This window comes from Trichechus manatus, unplaced genomic scaffold, assembly GCF_000243295.1.
Source record: "Trichechus manatus latirostris isolate Lorelei unplaced genomic scaffold, TriManLat1.0 scaffold00026, whole genome shotgun sequence".
NCBI lineage: Eukaryota > Metazoa > Chordata > Mammalia > Sirenia > Trichechidae > Trichechus > Trichechus manatus.
The window spans coordinates 797,098-814,511 of NW_004443962.1; the positions used below are offsets into that span (position 1 = coordinate 797,098).

General features: G+C 40.2%; 1 protein-coding gene across 2 annotated transcripts in view; it reads right to left on the reverse strand.

Moving 5' to 3' along the window:
• Positions 1-17,414, reverse strand: part of FGF12 (fibroblast growth factor 12) — a 587,132-nt gene that overhangs the window by 5,417 nt on the left and 564,301 nt on the right. For both annotated transcript variants that reach the window (XM_004373566.3, XM_004373565.3), the window contains one exon: positions 16,945-17,143. In XM_004373566.3, the coding sequence (XP_004373623.1) occupies positions 16,945-17,143 (199 nt within the window). The remainder of the gene's footprint in view (positions 1-16,944; positions 17,144-17,414) is intronic.

Genomic DNA, 17,414 nt, shown 5'->3' on the forward strand with positions numbered 1-17,414 from the left:
CTTTTGGACAGGAGCTGCCCATTTGGTCTCATATATTTGATTGAACTAAGAAGAGAAGTGTTTCAATTAGAGCTAAAGCTATAAATTGGAGCCCTGGTGGCACAGTGGTTAAGAGCTATGGCTGCTAACCAAAAGGTTGTCAGTTCAAATCCACCAGCTGCTCCTTGGAAACCCTATGGGGCAGGTCTACTGTGTTCTATAGAGTCAGTATGAGTTGGAACCAACTCGACAGCACCTAACAAAAACAGCAAAGCTATAAATTACCGCATGTTGGGGAGGACGGTTAAGAAAACTTCCTGCCTTGAATGGAGGCTCCCTCCATCTGTAGACTTAGCAGGTGCAGAATATCTAGGTTTCCTTTGATAGGAGAAACGGGTTCACAAAGTATTTATGAACCCTTGCAACTTAACTAATACTGCATTACTTTTATTCTACTATTGACTTCATTCCCTTTTCTCTCCTCAAATTTCAATTTCTCTTTTGCTAACTAACACCCAAAGCTCCATTTGTCCTGGCATTAATTTGTTCATTTAGTCTATAAGCCGGTGCATATCTCCTTTGTGCCAGGCACTCTGCTAGGTTCTGTGGCAAATGCAAGAAATGAAGCTTGACTCTGGCCCTCAAAGAGCTAGAGGCTAAGTGAGAACAGACAGGCACGTAAATAGCGCAGACAGTGCTATCATAGAGAGTTAAATGGAAATTAGACAGAAAGTTAAAACAGTGAAGACTAGAGGATTTTAAAAAATGGAGATGACGGGATAGCAAATAAGGCCGAAGAGATGAAATGTAGCGTGTGTAAGAAAAAACAGTAACTAAATGAATCTGTTAAACCAAAACCAACCCTACTGCCATTGAGTCATTTCCAACTCATAGAGACCCTAAAGGACAGAGTAGAACTGCCCCATAGGGTTTCCAAGGCTATAAATCTTTAAAGAAACAGACTGCCACATCGTTCTCCTGGGGAGCAGCTGGTGGGTTCAAACCACCAACCTTTTGGTTAGCAGCTGAATGCTTTAAGCACTACGCTACCAGGGCTCTTTAAGCTGTTAAAAGATTGGGTGAAAAAGGGAGGTGGTGAGGGATGATAAGGCTGGCAGAGTTAACTTCTGTCAGACCTTGCTGAACCTCAGGCCAGAAAAATTTATTCCAAGACCCTGATATATATCAACCTCAATTTTTTTTTTAAGATTTATTTACACATTTTTAAATTAATTAATTAATTGATTTTTATTGTACTAGATGAAGGTTTACAGAACAAACTAGCTTCTCATTAAACTGTTAGTATGCATATTGTTTTATGACATCGGTTAACAACCCCACGACATGACAACATTCTCCCTTCTCGAACTTGGGTTCCCTATTACCAGCTTTCTTGTCCCCTCCTGCCTTCTGGTCCTTGCCCCTGGGCTGGTGTGCCCCTTTAGTCTCACTTTGTTTTATGGACCTGTCTAATCTTTGGATGAAGGGTGAACCTCAGGAGCGACTTCATTACTAAGCTAAAGGGTGCCCAGGGGCCACAGTCTTGGGGTTTCTCCAGTCTGTCAGGCCAGTAAGTCTGGTCTTTTTTTGTGAGTTAGAATTTTGTTCTACAGTTTTCTCCAGCTCTGTCTGGGACCCTCTATTGTGATCCCTGTCAGAGCAGTCAGTGGTGGTAGCCGGACACCATCTAGCTGTACCGGACTCAGTCTCGTGGAGGCCATGGTATTGTGGTCCATTAGTCCTTTGGACTAATCTTTCCCTTGTGTCTTTAGTTTTCTTTACTCTCCCTTGCTCCCGAAGGGGTGAGACCAGTGGAACTTAGATGGCTGCTCATAGGCTTTTAAGACCCTAGACGCTACTCACCAAAGTATAACATAGAACATTTTCTTTATAAACTATGTTATGCCAATTGAGCTAGATGTTCCCCGAGACCGTGGTCCCCAAAGCCCTCAGCCCAGTAATTCGGTCCCTCAGGGAGTTTGGATGTGTCTATGAAGCTTCCATGTATCAACCTCAATTTGATAGTGAATGAAGAGTTAATGTCCATCAGATATATGAATGTACTGTTCCATCCCCGAGGCTTAGTCTATAAGGCCTTGCTCTGAGAAGGTTTTCCAAAATGTTGCTTAATTTTATCTGCACAAGGTGAAAAACCTCAAAACCAAATCCACTGCCATTGAGTAGATTCTGACTTATAACGTCCCTATAGATAGAGGAGAATTAATTAATTTAAAGTTTGAAAAGCCAAATCAGTTGCCGTTGAGTTGATTCTGACTCATAGTGACCCTAAAGGACAGAGTACCACTACCCCATAGGGTTTCCAAAGAGTGGCTGGTGGATTCGAACTGTCGATCTTTTGGTTAGCAGCCAAACTCTTAACTCCTGGACCACCAGTTCTCCTTTTCCCCAGAAGTGACTGGCAAAGTTCTAGATAGGGGCTGTTCTGTAGCCTGGGTCCTGGATTAAGGAAAGGAGGACCTACAGCCAACCCTTGATGGATATGTAACACCGGTGAAAAATAAAACTTGGTTGATTTAATTTTATACAACCACCAAGTGCTAGAATATGGAGTTCTGATTATTAATTTCCAACCACATCCTACTAAGCAATTGGGAAAAACCTTTGAAAAATTTCAAGGAACATTTACAAAAATTCTTCAGTTCCCAAACTATGGATTCTCGAATTATTCCTGTTCCATGCCAGATTAAGTTTTTCTCTTTCTTTCTAATAATCAAGTCCTTATTAGTAATTGCAAAGATCCCCAGTCTCTTGATTTGAAGCCGTGCAAAGTGAAATGATATTTAAAGAAGTTTTCCCATCGCTTTCTGCTACAATGTGCTACTATGTCATCAGGAATAGATTTATTTTGCTCTATTTAGCCCTAGAATTTTCTCTCTGTTCTTTTCTTGTGCTGTCTGTATGAGGCAGTCTGTCCTAGTTCAGCTACGCAAGCACAGTTTCATAATCTAGTTCTTTTGGTGAAGAGTAGTTTCCAGACGGGAGTCCCTAGGTGTTGGAAATTGTTGATGCTCTTGGCTGCTAACCAAAAGTTTGGAGATTCGAGTGTACCCAGAGGCACCTCAGAAGAAAGGCCTGACAATGAACCTCCAAAAAAAATCAGCCAGTGGAAACCCTATGGAGTTTTCTACTCTGACATCCATGTTTCGCTGCCATGAGTCAGAACTGACTTGACAGCAACTTGTTCGGCTGGAATTTCCAGACTGAAAATAAGGTGAAAAAAAAAATCTATCTTTCCTGTCCTGCCCGCTGCCCAATCATGTTTCGCAGGCACTCAGACTCAGTGGTACTTCCTCGAGGACCCTTTGAAGCAAACCCTCTGATTAAGGTAATTTGGGATGTTACTACTTAACCCTGTCTCGTCCATGACCTTGTGGGCTACACTCGGGATACAGATTTCATTTTCAGCAGGCAGCATTTGATGGCCAAGCATTTGGTACAGAACTGATTTCTAACTGTGTTTCTTACCCATTGCATGCTGTTTCTGCCAAGAAAATTGCAATATCCAAAGTTCAAGCATGTTCAGCGTCCTGAAGGTGCCATATCTGAATGATTAATGTTACCCCCCTTTTCATCTACCTCTTCTGGGTTGTCCTTGATGGAGCTGTTTGCCCTGTTTCTGCTCATTTGTCAGGTACATAAAGTAGAGAAAGAAATACCTGCTCTTTTTTCACCTCATAGGATATTTCTGAGATAACCATCACTGGGCCTCTAACACATGTGGCATTGTAATACTTGCAGATGTTAAGAGAATGACGTTCTGAAAAGGAAACCTGGTTGTTTGGTTCTTCAGTACCCCTTCTCCAAGCACGCTCTTCCCTCAGATCTTTTCTTCCTGCTTCTCCTGTGTTCTGATTTTTGTTTCAATTCCTCCTTTTTTTTGATATTTCTTTCTATTCATATTTTTGACTTTTCTAGATCTATAGTAGCGTGGGGAGCTCTGGTGGCACAGTGGTTAAGAGCTACGGCTGCAAACCAAAAGGTCGGCAGTTCAAATCCATCAGCTGCTCCTTGGAAACCCTATAGGGCAGTTCTACTCCATCCTATAGGGTCGCTATGAGTCAGAATTGACTTGATGGCAACATTTTTTTTTTTTTAAATGGTAGATTGGCGTTGAGGAAACCTAGCTTTCTGAGTTAAAATGCTGTGGAATTGCTGAGAATACTTCCTTATTTCCAGACCCAAAGACAAGTACAGGTTCTCTAATAACCCAACCCAAACGCCACAACATGTGCTACCTTAAGACACAGCATTAGCTAGGAATCCCCGGTGTCACCCTTAATGTGAGCATAAGCTGTTTCTATGGTGGACGCAAGTTAGCTCGTGACTTGGCAGAGTGAAGGTTGTCGTTTTCACGGCTGCCGGACCACGTATCTGTGGAGGGCCCTGCCGTCTCTGGTATCACAGCAAAATGCTATTCTTGATCATACCAAGACCATAAGCCAACAACTTTGTGACAATATACAGAATTTGCTTTATTTATTTTTTGCTTTATTTTTAGATGATTTTTTTTTTTTTTTTAAGAAAGGAGAAGGACCAAATAAACATCACTGGGCTTTGAAAACTTGTCAAGACTCTAAAAATGCATCTTCTCTTTGTAGGATCAGGTACGGGTTTTGTCAGGAGAGACTTCCCGTTTAATATTTGTCTATTATGGTGCCAATGCAGTTATCAGAACATACAGGTTTTCCTGCCATTATGACAGCTCTGACTTCCTAAGTGCAACTTTTAACATCCAACTGTCACTTTTGATTTAGTTATCATAAATTTCTCCAGGAAAACGTAGACTAAAATAACACCTTTCCTAAAAGTATGAAAAAAAATACCACTCAGAGGTTGCTGTTAGGTATAAAGCAGGCAGTTGTAATAATCTAGGTACCAGGTACCATCCCATGAATACGTCCCTGCTAGGTAGTAGTAGTAGTCAAAATAATCGTAGGTAACATTTATTGAGCACCTACTATATACCTGCACTTTACATATCGTAACATGACCCTAAAATGTACATGGTTTTATCAGCCTCTTTTGCAGTTGAGGAAACGACAGAATAGAAAGGGTGATTTTGTTCTAAGTTGTGCAGAGACACAGGGCAGGCTCAGCATTCAAATGCGTGTGTGATTAACTCCGGAGGTGCTGCTCTAAGCTTACACCCAAGCAGCTGAATGTGACTGGAGAAAACCAGAACTGTGCTGACTGGTCTCACGTTAAAAATCATCACCCCAGACCTCACGGGTGTGCTCAGTACTGCCTGGAATCTTACGACATTTCCCTAGCCTGTTCTCTCGCTCATTCTTACCAAATAACTATTCCACATAGTCCACACTTTCTGCTTTCTCCTCAAACTTCCACCATCTGCCTCCACCCCTCCTCAGACTCAAAGAATAGGTTTCATTTCCCTCTCTGTCTCTCGTCCTTAAACCACTCAACCCTTCCTCCCTCCTTTGATCCTTCCTTCCTCTTCCTCCCTTCCTTTCTTCCTTCCTCTTCCTCCCTTCCTTCCTCTTCCTCCCTCTTTTCTTCCTTCCATCCTTCCTTCCTTTTCCTCCCTTTTTTCTTCCTTCCTTCCTTCCTTCTCCCTCGCTGCCTTCCATTTTTTATCAATAAATTGCCTTACTTTGCATTTCACTAACAAAGGCATAAGAAAACATTTTTCTGTTTCCACCTATACGCATCTGCCACCATATGAGGATCACCGCATCCAATGATTCCCTAACTTAGTGGTTCTCAGTGTGGGCCCCCAACCACCAACAGCAGCAGCAGTACCTGAAACTTTAAGAAATGCAGATTCTTGGGCCAGCCCAGACATACTGAATTAGAAACGCAGGGAGGTGGGCCCAGCAATCTGTTTTAACAAGCTCTCCAGGTAATGCTGATGTACACGCAACATGTAGACTCACTCTCCTTAACTCTTATGAGAATCACCTGGGTGGCTTTCTAGACAATAACACATTTCTTTATATGTTTTACCTCTACACATCCTAATTCATAACAAGAAGAAAGAAAAAAACCACGATACCTGATAACTAAAAAGAATAGCTTAAAGGAATGAAAAAGCCAATTCATTTACACTTACACATACATACCCCACATATATTTGTAGTAGAGAAAGCATGATGTCTGAAGTTAAAAGACAATAGTTCTGGTCATGGCTTTGTCTCTTTCTAGCCATATGAATCTGAGTAAGTTACTTCACCTCTCTTAAACTCAGCTTCCTCATGCTTAAAATAGGGGTGATAAATCTTAACCTGCATACCCCAGGGTTTTAGCAACTATCAAACGACACTCTAGTTAAGGAAGCATGTGGAAAACAGCAATGGGCCATGCAAATGGAATATAAAGTAGTACTGTTGCTACTAATTATTACTTAGTGCTACTGGGTTCTTGGTAGATCATTTAAACATTGAAAGTTTGGTTAATTATGGGGAGGACTGGGTGTACGTTTTTGAGTGTCAACATTAATCTGTAATAGAGAGCTGGACAATCTGTGTGGACGGCAATGACAGTTGTTGCTGACAAATTCCATTTTCCAAATGGAGGCAATGTAGCTTGTGTTTCTGATAAAACCGATAGTTGACACTTTCTAAAGAACCCCCGTCTTCTATCAATTTCCATCAAAGAAGGAAATATGACTCATCTTTATTACTATGAATTTAATTAAATTTTCCTTGGCCCTGTATCATTTTCTAAGAAATGGAAAGGTTAAATTGCTCCATTCATTAATGTTCCATTAAAGATGTTTAATTGTCTTAATAGCAGATCATGGAAGGGTGTGGGCAATTAACACGAAGCAATTTCACACCTTAATTAATGTCACATAGAAGCCCTTTGGAACTGTAGGAGAATTACAGGTGCTAGTTTGAAAGCAATGTGTTGCCAAAGGAAAACAGCCAGTATGTCATAAAGATTTATTATAAAGGGTTAAGAGACTTCGTGAACAAAAAAAAAGACCTATACCTTCATTTAGAAAGAGAGCTGAAGTAATACTCTTCTGTAAGAGAGAGAGAGATATGGAAGAAGGATGTGTAGGATAGAGGTAGGAGGGGTTTATTAAAGATTAAATTCAGAAGCCAGAAAAAACTGCTCTGAATGAATTACAATGGTTTCAGGGAGGAAGACTTTAGAGGCTGGCAGAAATCCAAACTCAAAAGGGGGGAGAGTGAGAGAGAGAGTTGCAGCTATGATTGTTTCTGAAATTAAAACAACCAGGGGAACCAGAGGTACTTTTTACCTCCGTTTTGCTTTTAGTATTGTTGCCTCCAAAAGAGGACTTTGAAAAACTAACCGTTAGGTTTCTCTTTCCAGTTTTTGAAACAAAAATATCAAAACAAATTTGCTGTTAGTATCCTCCCAATTGGAATTGTACAGCACCATCACTCCTGACTTGTTCTGTCCTTTGGTGTCTCACTACCTAGTTATTTGCCTTCCAAATTCAGTTTTCATGGCTTTTAATCCCTCATTCAATGCCACACTTCACAGCATTTCACCAATACATAACACAGTAACACAATGTCCATTTTTTAAGGGAAAATGAGTAATGGCACTTTGCATTTATCTGACAGGTTTCTCTTGAGACATTCAACTTTCTTACAATGTCTAATTTTTACATTGTTCCTATGAAACAGATGGAATTTATAATTGACTTCATCTTCAGAGATGACTGAGGCTGAAGAAGGTGAATTACTATCCCAAAATTACTTTGCAATTCATTTGTAAACTTTTGATCAGAAGAATTAGACATTAAGAGCTACTGCTCTAACCGAAAGGTCTGCAGTTCATATCCATCAGGTGCTCCTTGGAAACCCTATGGAGCAGTTCTACTCTGTTGTATAGGGTCGCTATGAGTCAGAATCAACTCGATGGCAATGGGTTGGGTTTTTTGTTTTGTTTTTGTTTTTTTTTATTAGTAGTTAATTGATTTCTATTAGGTTACCCTTTCACAGTGATCAATTTAGTAAGATATTTAGTATTACCTCTACTAACTCCCGATAGTAATGTAACCCAGCACGAAAATATACCCATCTTCATAGCAATAAGAAGTGTTAAAATGCAGCATATTTAACATATTTAATTCCATGGTGTTAGAGAAAGAGTTTACTCTATATTAAATTAGGTTTAGTCCAATACAGTGATCATAATTTGAATAAATCTAAATTATTGCCTTTGACCAGATTTGATGAAAATGAGGCTAGAAACAGCAACTTCAGTCTAGAACACTGAGTTTCATTAAGACAGTTTTTTAAACCTGTAGATTCCTAGGTGATACCCACACTTAATAAATCAGAATACTTTGGAGAGTTGGTCTGAGAGTTTCTGGTTTTTAAAAACACTCCAGATGGCTCTGATATCGATGTTTGGAAACACTGACCTATGTTAAGATGGGGCATAAATCAGGTTTTATTAGCTGAGCCTTCTAACAGAGAAAATGGATGACTTGAAACTGTCTTACAGGTGTGTGTTTGTGTCCTGTTTCCCAAGCTAGAAAATTCATTAGTGGAAATGAGTAAATGTGCACTATGTTCTTCCTACTTTTGTGGCAATGACTTGCGATTGATATTTACTAATCTTGTTCTGGAAACCCTGGTGGCATAGTGGTTAAGAGTTCGGCTGCTAACCAAAAGGTCGGCAGTTCGAATCCACCAGGTGGTCCTTGGAAACCCTATGGGGCAGTTCTACTCTGTCCTATAGGGTCACTATGAGTTGGAATCGACTCGACAACAACCTTTTTTTTTTTTTTTTAATCTTATTTTGGAAGCATTTTCTCCCTCCAGAACTAAGTCCATGAAGGCTAAATCTTTGGAATGTGCACAGAATCTTTTCAGGGACCAGGAACTAGATTCTGAATACTCCACCACCTGCAGGAACTGAGTAATGAGCTCCTTGAAGGAGGAGGGAGGAGAAAAGGAGGAGATTGGGATCTTATTCTTTGTCAAAGGGTACTTGCTGCTGTATCTGATGCTAAAGGGGGAGGTCACCACCAAGACAATTTAAATCTGGGGGAATTACTTATCTGTGGGGTGAACAATGCTCCGAAAGGGCAAAACTGGAAATCCTGAAGCCTGCACTGTTGTCTTAAATTCCAGGGGAGGGACCCATGTAAACAGAGGCTGATATTCAGTGTACATAGTAGTGGGTTTAAATATCAAGTCCATCCATCTGTCTGAATAGATCTCCCTGCAACCCCTCATTAACACTTCCAATGTTCTAAACACAGGATGGAGGGTGAAGGAGTGAAGAATAATTATTATCTTGTAAGCAGTGAAGGACTTAAAAGATCTCCCAACTGGCAGAGCTTAGTTTGGGGAATCTTGACATTGAAAATGATATCACCAGCAAGACTGGGAAAAAGGCAGAACAGTTAAACCAAAAACAACAAAATAAAACCTACTTTGGCAGCCTTGTTCACAATAGCAAAAAGATGGAAACAACCTAGATGTCCATCAACAGACGAATGGATAAACAAACTATGGTGCATACACACAATGGAGTACTACGCAATGAGAAAGAACAACAATGAATCTGTGAAGCAGCTCATAACATGGATGAAACTGGAGGACATTATGCTGAGTGAAATAAGTCAATCACAAAAGGACGAATATTGTATGAGACCTCTATTGTAAAAACTCATGAAAAAATTTACACACAAAAAGTAACAATCTTCGCTGGTTACAAGGGATGGGAGGGGTGGGGGGGAATACTAAATAGACAATAGATAAGTGGTATCTTGGGTGAAGGGTGAGACAGTACACAATACTGGGGAAACCAGCACAACTTGTACAAGGAAAGGTCATGGAAGCTCCATAGACACATCCAAACTCCCTGAGGGACTGAATTGCTGAGCGGAGGGCTGTGGGGACCATGGTCTCGGGGAACATCTAGCTCAATTGGCATAACACAGTTTATAAAGACAATGTTTTACATTCTACCTCGGTGAGTAGCATCTGCAGTCTTAAAAACCTGTGAGCAGCCATCTAAGATACTCCACTGGTCTCACCCCTTCGGGAGCAAGGGAGAATGAAGAGAACAGGATACAAGGAAAAGATTAGTCCAAAGGACTCATGGGCCACAGCTACCATGGCCTCCACCAGACTGAGTCCAGTACAGCGAGCTGGTGCCCGGCTACCACCACTGAGTGCTCTGACCAGGATCACAACAGAGGGTTCTGGACAGAGCTGGAGAAGGATGTAGAACAAAATTCTAACACACACAAAAAAGACCAGATTTACTGGCCTGAAGGAGACTGGAGAAACCCCGAGACTATGGCCCCCAGACACCCTTTTAGCTCAGTCGTGAAGTCACTTCTGAGGTTCACCAATCAGCCGGAGATTGGACAGCCCCATAAAACAAAATGGGACTAATGAGGCACAGCAGTCCAGGGACAAAGACTAGAAGGCAGAAGGGGACAGGAAATCTGGTGATAGGGAACCCAAGGTTGAGTAAGGACAATGTTGACACGTTGTGGGGTTGTTAACCATTGTCATAGGGCAACATGTGTACTAACTGTTTAATGAGAAACTATTTTGTTCTGTAAACTTTCATCTAAAGTGAGAATAGCAGCACAACTGGAAGAAGGTAATCGATGTCACTGAACTGTGCATGTAGAAATGTTTGAAATGGTTTATCTTTGGCTATGTATATTTTCACCAAAAAAAAAAGCTCAAGGAGAGAGGGTTGACATGCTGTGGCGTTGTTAACCAATGTCATAAAACAATGTGTGTACTAACTGTTTAATGAGAAACTGTTTGTTCTGTAAACCTTCACCTAAAGTACAATAAAAAATAAATAAATAAAACCTACTTTGGCTTTTTCCGCATAAGAGGGCCATTTCTTTCCAAAGAGGGGGGACATTTTCTGTCTACAGTACTGCACTCTGTTGAGGGGTAACAGTATAACAATGGGCTTAACCAACAACCGGTTGCCATGGAGTTGACTCCGACTCATGACGACCCCATGTGTGTCAGAGTAGAACTGTGCTTCATAGGATTTACAGTGGCTGATTTTTTGGAAATAGATCGCCCGAGTTTTCTTCTGAGGTGTCTCTGGGTGGACTTGAACCTCCAACCTTTCAGTTAGCAGCCAAGCTGGCTAACTGGTTGCACCACCCCGAGACTAGTGGTGGGCTTAAAGATTTACAAAAGTTCCTTCAGAAACTAAAAAGTATCGGTAACTCTTTTGATTAAAGAGCAATATGGTTAACCTCTATGGAGCTATCATTTTCTATCTCTTTTCTAAAAATGTCTTCATGTTACACTCTTTATACTTGGCCTATGGGAAAAATATTATCAAAAACTTTCTTGGAAGACATGAGTTATAGTTAGAATGCCTTTCATCCTAGCCCACGACTCCCCCCCAAAATCACAAATCACTCATTTTTGAAATAGTTCATAATAATTCTTTATTCATTCAGTATTTCAATAAAGGAAGTGTATTTAGAATCTTGTTGTATGTAAATCCTACATGGGTTCCATGGAGGAACATGGTTTTACACTCAAGGGTTTGTAAAGACTATGTCAGAATGTCAACACCACAAAGAACTTTGAGAATCATCTGGGTCACTGTCTTGGTTTACAAAGGAGGAAAGGGAAGCCTTTTAGAATTAACCAGAGAAGAAATGATGTGTATTCTTTTTTTTAATTGAGAATAAATTTCATTATGCTTTTTACTTAGAAATGATGCATTCTTAATTCTTTCTTGTTCAGTTTGAACATGGCATGCCCGTAGCAGTTCGTTCCGAGCCTTTACCAATACGCATTTGCCTGATCATATCACTTAGATATATGTGTCAGTTGTTGTATGGTTCTGAACTAGTTCACACTCAGTTTGTATCAAGGTATAACATTTCTTTCTGTTTTGCTGAGCTTGAACATGGCAATCCCCTAAGTGGCCTATCTGATCTTCTACCAGTATACATTTACTAAGTCATATTACGAATGCCTGTCTCAATTTGGCATAGTTTAGGACTTGTGTACTACTCAAGTCGTATCCTGTTATAGCATTTCTGCTTTGCAATCACTGTCTTTTCTGAATATTTTCATATCCATGAGCTTACCTCAGATTGAAGGGCAGTGTAGTGCAGGGGTTAGGTGCACAGGCATTGGTATTAGGCTTCCTGGTTTGCAATCACAGTTCTGAATTTATCTAGCCCTGTGATCTTGGATGGGGCCCTGGTGGTGCAGTGGTTAAGCATTTGGCTGCTAACCGAAAGGTCAGCAGTTCGAATCCACAAGCTGCTCCTTGGAAACCCTATGGAGCAGTCTACTCTGTCCTACAGGGCTGCTATGAGTCGGAATCGACTTGATAGCAAAGGGACTGGTTGGCTGGTTGGGTGATCTTGGACAGGTTTCTTGATGACTTTAAATATTAGTTTCCTTGTCTATAAAATGAGGATAAGAACATAGGGCTGTTATAAGGTTTAACTGACATAATGTATGTAATGTGCCTGGCAAATGGTAAGTTGATAAATTGTGTATCGAATTAGTAAGACTAGTAATAATATTGGTAGCAAGAGTAATGTTGGGATCCTAGCAGGGAGGAAGAAGTTGTCACTGCATAGTAGAATAACATCTAGCACAACCTCAGATGTGCCTATCTTTGATAATAATGGTAACCTTCAGAATAACTCGAAGCCCTGGTGGCACAGTGCTTAAGAACTACGGCTGCTAACCCAAAGGTCGACAGTTTGAATCTACCAGCCGCTCCTTGGAAGTCCTACAGGGTAGTTCTACTCTGTCCTATAGAGTTTCTGAGTCGGAATTGACTCAACGGCAATGGGTTTGGTTTTTGTTTTAGAACAGTACCTGTAAAGTAAGTATTTATAAAACTGTAGCTTATACCGTTCAGAAAATAATGCCTAAGACAAAAGGCAAAGATATTTATAAGAGATTAAGAGGCCTTTAGATTGAAACCAATTAACTTCTTGTTTTCATCTTTGGAAGCTATTCTCATCATATTCTACATATTTCACATCTAATTTTCTTTCCCCACAAACTAAAAAGACAAAGAGCCTTTATTTAGCGAGTCAGATTTAGACTGGACTTTTTTTTTCTCCTAAAACAACAACAGAAAATCATTTCAAGGCATCAGTAAATAATGAACAAAAACAAAACAATCAATCAAAAGGTGTCAATCGGGAAATCAGAGATATTCCAGTGTTAAGATGATGGAAAGATGAACCAGAGGCTGTTAGTTGTCCCAAATACCCATTTGGCTATTCCCCCTAAATAATTAAACATTTATTTGGTATGAAGGTCCTTGGGTGGTGTAAACAATTAAGCACTTGGCTACTAATCGAAAGGTTCATGGTTTGAATTCACCCAGTGGCATGGTGAAAGAAAGTCCTGGCAATCTACTTCCATAAGATTATAGCCACTGAAAGCCCCGTGGAGCACAGTTCTACTCTGATATGCATGGGTTTGCCATGAGTTGAAATTGACTCCATGGCAATGGGTTTGGTTTCAGTTTATTTGGTCTGTAAAACAAAAACAAACAAAAACAGTTCAAGTTGATTCTAACTCAACGCAACCCCATGTGTGCTCTGTAGAACTGTGCTCCATAGGGTTTTCAATGCCTGTGCCCTTTCAGAAGCAGATTACCAGGTCTTTCTTTTGAGTTACCTGTGGATGAACTCAAACTGCCAACCTTTTGGTTAGCAGCCAGGCACTTAAACATTTGTGCCTTCTAGATGGCCTATTTGGCATGTAGCCATGCTTAAAAAACACTACATTTCATAGTCTTCCCTGCACCTAGGTCTGACCATACGACTGGCTTGTGGGCAATGGGATGTAAATAAATTATGTTATGACAGCTACCGGGGACCATCCTGAAGAGAAAACTGTCCCAGGATTTTGTCTCCGTCTTCCTTATCCTTTCCTCTGCCCTCTAACTGGAATACGGATGCTGGCTTAGACCATGATGGGGAGACATCCAAGGCCATGTGCAGGGTTATGCAGGATGTACAGTGCACAGTTGTAAATGGGTCATGGCAACACACTAGAGAGGCTCTAAAAGCTGGATGTAGCCAAGGTCCCTAACAGCTGGGAAGCCACAGCACCAGAGCTGGACAGCTGGTCTTTAGATTCGTTATGTGAGAGAATAAAACCTTGTATGATTAAACTGCTTTTCACTCAGGTTTTGTGTTACACACAGCCCAACCTAATTCTAACTTAAACAGCTAGGAATATAGTTTGCTCGTTCTCTACTGAAATACAGAAATAACTATAAAAGTAAGGCAACTCTAGAGCTAGGAACATGGTCACTGTATACATTTCTCTTGGAAATGTGTAGATGGTCATCCAGACCCAAGGGGAAACCTGACTAACTAAAGTGCAGATAGCAGTTATGACTATGAGGGTGTTGTTGTTGTTACATGCCGTCAAGTTGGTTCCAACTAGTAGCAACCCTGTGTACAACAGAACGAAACACTGCCCGGTCCTGCACCATCCTCACAATCGTTGTTAGGTTTGAACCCATTGTTGTAGCCACTGTGTCAACCCATCTCATTGAGGGTAGGCTATCAGCATTTCTCTCTGTATTTTTATAAAATGTATTCTAAATTTTCTAAAACCTGTTAATGAGGATGTACTACTTTTATAATAACAGCAAAAAAAAAGTTAATCAACTTAAATGCCCAAATAAAAATGATGCAATGGTTGAAAGCACAAAAACTCAAAACATTACTTTTGAGTTTTGGGTGTCAACACATTTTCTCATGGAAAATATCTACTCCTTCTTAGGTGCCCTCTGAATAACTCTACGAAGCAGGCACTTTTCTGCCTGATGCACACTGCACCTGGAATGTTTTTCTCTGTCCAATTCCCACTTCGTCTCAAATTGTCTGAACTGAACCTGGCCTCACCCTGACGGCACGTGTAGATATCAGATTTCTCCCTTTTGCTGGAAGTGATAGCTCCTTTCCTAAATCTCAATATCATTTCCTGCAATGAGTAATATATTACTTTCTAGTTTTTACTACTGCTATGAGTAAATATGTTTTATATTTGCAAGTATAGCATAAAGTTCTCTGGAGCATGTAGTTATGCTTTGCCTTTATACTTATCTATTCATTAATTTGATCATTCATATGTCTAATTACTAACTGACAACTGGTTATTGAATATCTCTCTGTCTTATGCCAGATATTGTGCAATACACAGAAAGATATGGGGAAAAGTAATACGTGTTCTCTTCATTCAAAGAGTGAGCTAACCATGCCTAAGAGGGGACAGTGGCGAATAGGAAAATATCTTACAATGTGATCATTACTATGAGGGAGATGTATACAATGATGAGGTGACAGAATAATTAATTCTACTTAAAGAAAGACAAGGAGGCTCTCACAGAAGTATTGGCTCTTAAATTAATTTTTAATAAAGATTAATAGGCATTTTCCAGGAGGACAAGTAAATGTAAATTGGGAGAGGGATGGAGATGGGCAGAAAAAACAACATGGGGCCCAAAATAGTGGAAATGGGTGGTAGGAAAGGAAAGTTCAATTCTGTGTGGCTAAAAGGGTCCTCCTGGAGAGGGACAAGGGGCTCCGAATGTCACATTCCCCCAGTGCTGACTGTTGGAGTTGTAGGTATTGTTGACAGGCTGTGTCTTCCTGGATTGGTTGCCCTGACCATACCTTGTGAGGTATGTCGGGGGCAGCAAGCCTGGCTCAGTCACAGAGGCACAAGGCACTGCCTCAGTTTTCTCATTTCCTCAGACAAGGAAGTCGAGCTATGTTTTAAATGATTAGAATGTGATTTTTAGAGGAAAATAATGTTATGGTGGTAAATTTCCAGACCATTACTGCGTTCCTGGAGCCCTGGTGGCACAGTGGTGAAGAGCTCAGCTGCTAACCTAAAGGTCCACAGTGTGAATCCACCAACCGCTCCTTAGAAACCCTATGGGGCAGTTCTACTCTGTCCTATAGGGTCACTATGAGTCGGAATCAACTAGACAGCAACGTGTTGGTTTTTCTGGTATAACACTTTCTTAGTCTAGATTAAAAATCTTAACTAAATATAGTAAATGGGATCACCTCAATGGTATATTCTCATCTTAGTTAACAGACTTTCAAGGAAACGCGTCCCAGTCGCCAGAAATAGATTTCCTCGGCATAAACTTATTTATTCCACTGGGAAATTAGAAATAAGTAAACACTTTATTTTTAAATGACAAAAGGAGAAGGAGGTTTTAGGCTCAAATAAGAAGGAAAAATTTAATTCTGTAAATATTAATTGATCACAGAAAACAGCATACTGTTTTTTTCCTTAAAAACTACAAAGAAAATTAATACATTATATTGTTAGATTTGTTCATGAAGACAAAGAGATTAGGATATGAACATGCTTCTAACAGTACTAACAGTAATAATTATTATCAAGGATGTAACCTGAGAAATTAAATCATTCTGTTCAACAAAGAAGGAAATTACATTCTAAATGGTAACTATTACTATTTTTTCACTTTCAGGAATTTCTAGCCTCTGTATTCAAGCATACAGCCTTGGTGGCACAGTGGTTAAAACCTTGGCTGCTAACCAAAAGACAGGCAGTTCAAATCCATCAGCCGCTCCTTGGAAACCCTATGGGACAGTTCTACTCTGTTCTATATGGTCCCTATGAGTTGGAATTGATTCCATGGCAACGGGTTTGGTTTTGGTTTGGTTTTAGATTCAAACACTTTTTTTTTTTTTTTTTGGTAAGTGCCAAGAATTAATAATAGGATTTTCTTATATTTTGGTAGGAAGAAGTACTATTGTGTTTTCTGAATCTTTGTTCTGACTGAGAACAGAATCATGGAAATGGAATCCTGACTTGAATTCTGACCTTGAACAAAATGAGTTATAGGTAGGAGCATGCACAAAGCATTCCAGGCAAATCCTACTAAGTAAAAAGACAAAGAGTAGAATTGGCATCAATATCCAGATCAGAACACAAAGAAGAGAAAACATTGGTTCTATACCTTCAATAGGTTTTGGTACAAAATGTGATGAGGGCTTGGTTTTCTTCACTCTGTTCCCCTTCATAATTTGACCTTCTTTATTGAGTCCCAGAAACCATGCTCGGCCTGATTCTTGCTGACGGTACAGTGTGGAAGAATAGATCACATAGTAGTTTTCAAACACAGATTCCTTAAATTTGCATTCTGGAGTGAAAACATCCTGCAGAAAAAGAGAGGACACAAAAAAGAGAAAGACTTTTAAGATGAATCAACAAATTCTTAAATCCAATGGGCTTGGAATGCATGTCCTCTGCTAAGAACAAATGAGAGGGAACCGCACACAATCCCTATTAGCACTTGGTTGGAAAGATTCATCACCCAAAATCAAGAAGCAAGATGTCCTTTCTAATCAACCTTTACAGAACGCAACTGCTCAGGCTTCAGTCACTAAGCGGGCTAAGATCGTTCAAAATGGACTGCGTTTGAGACTG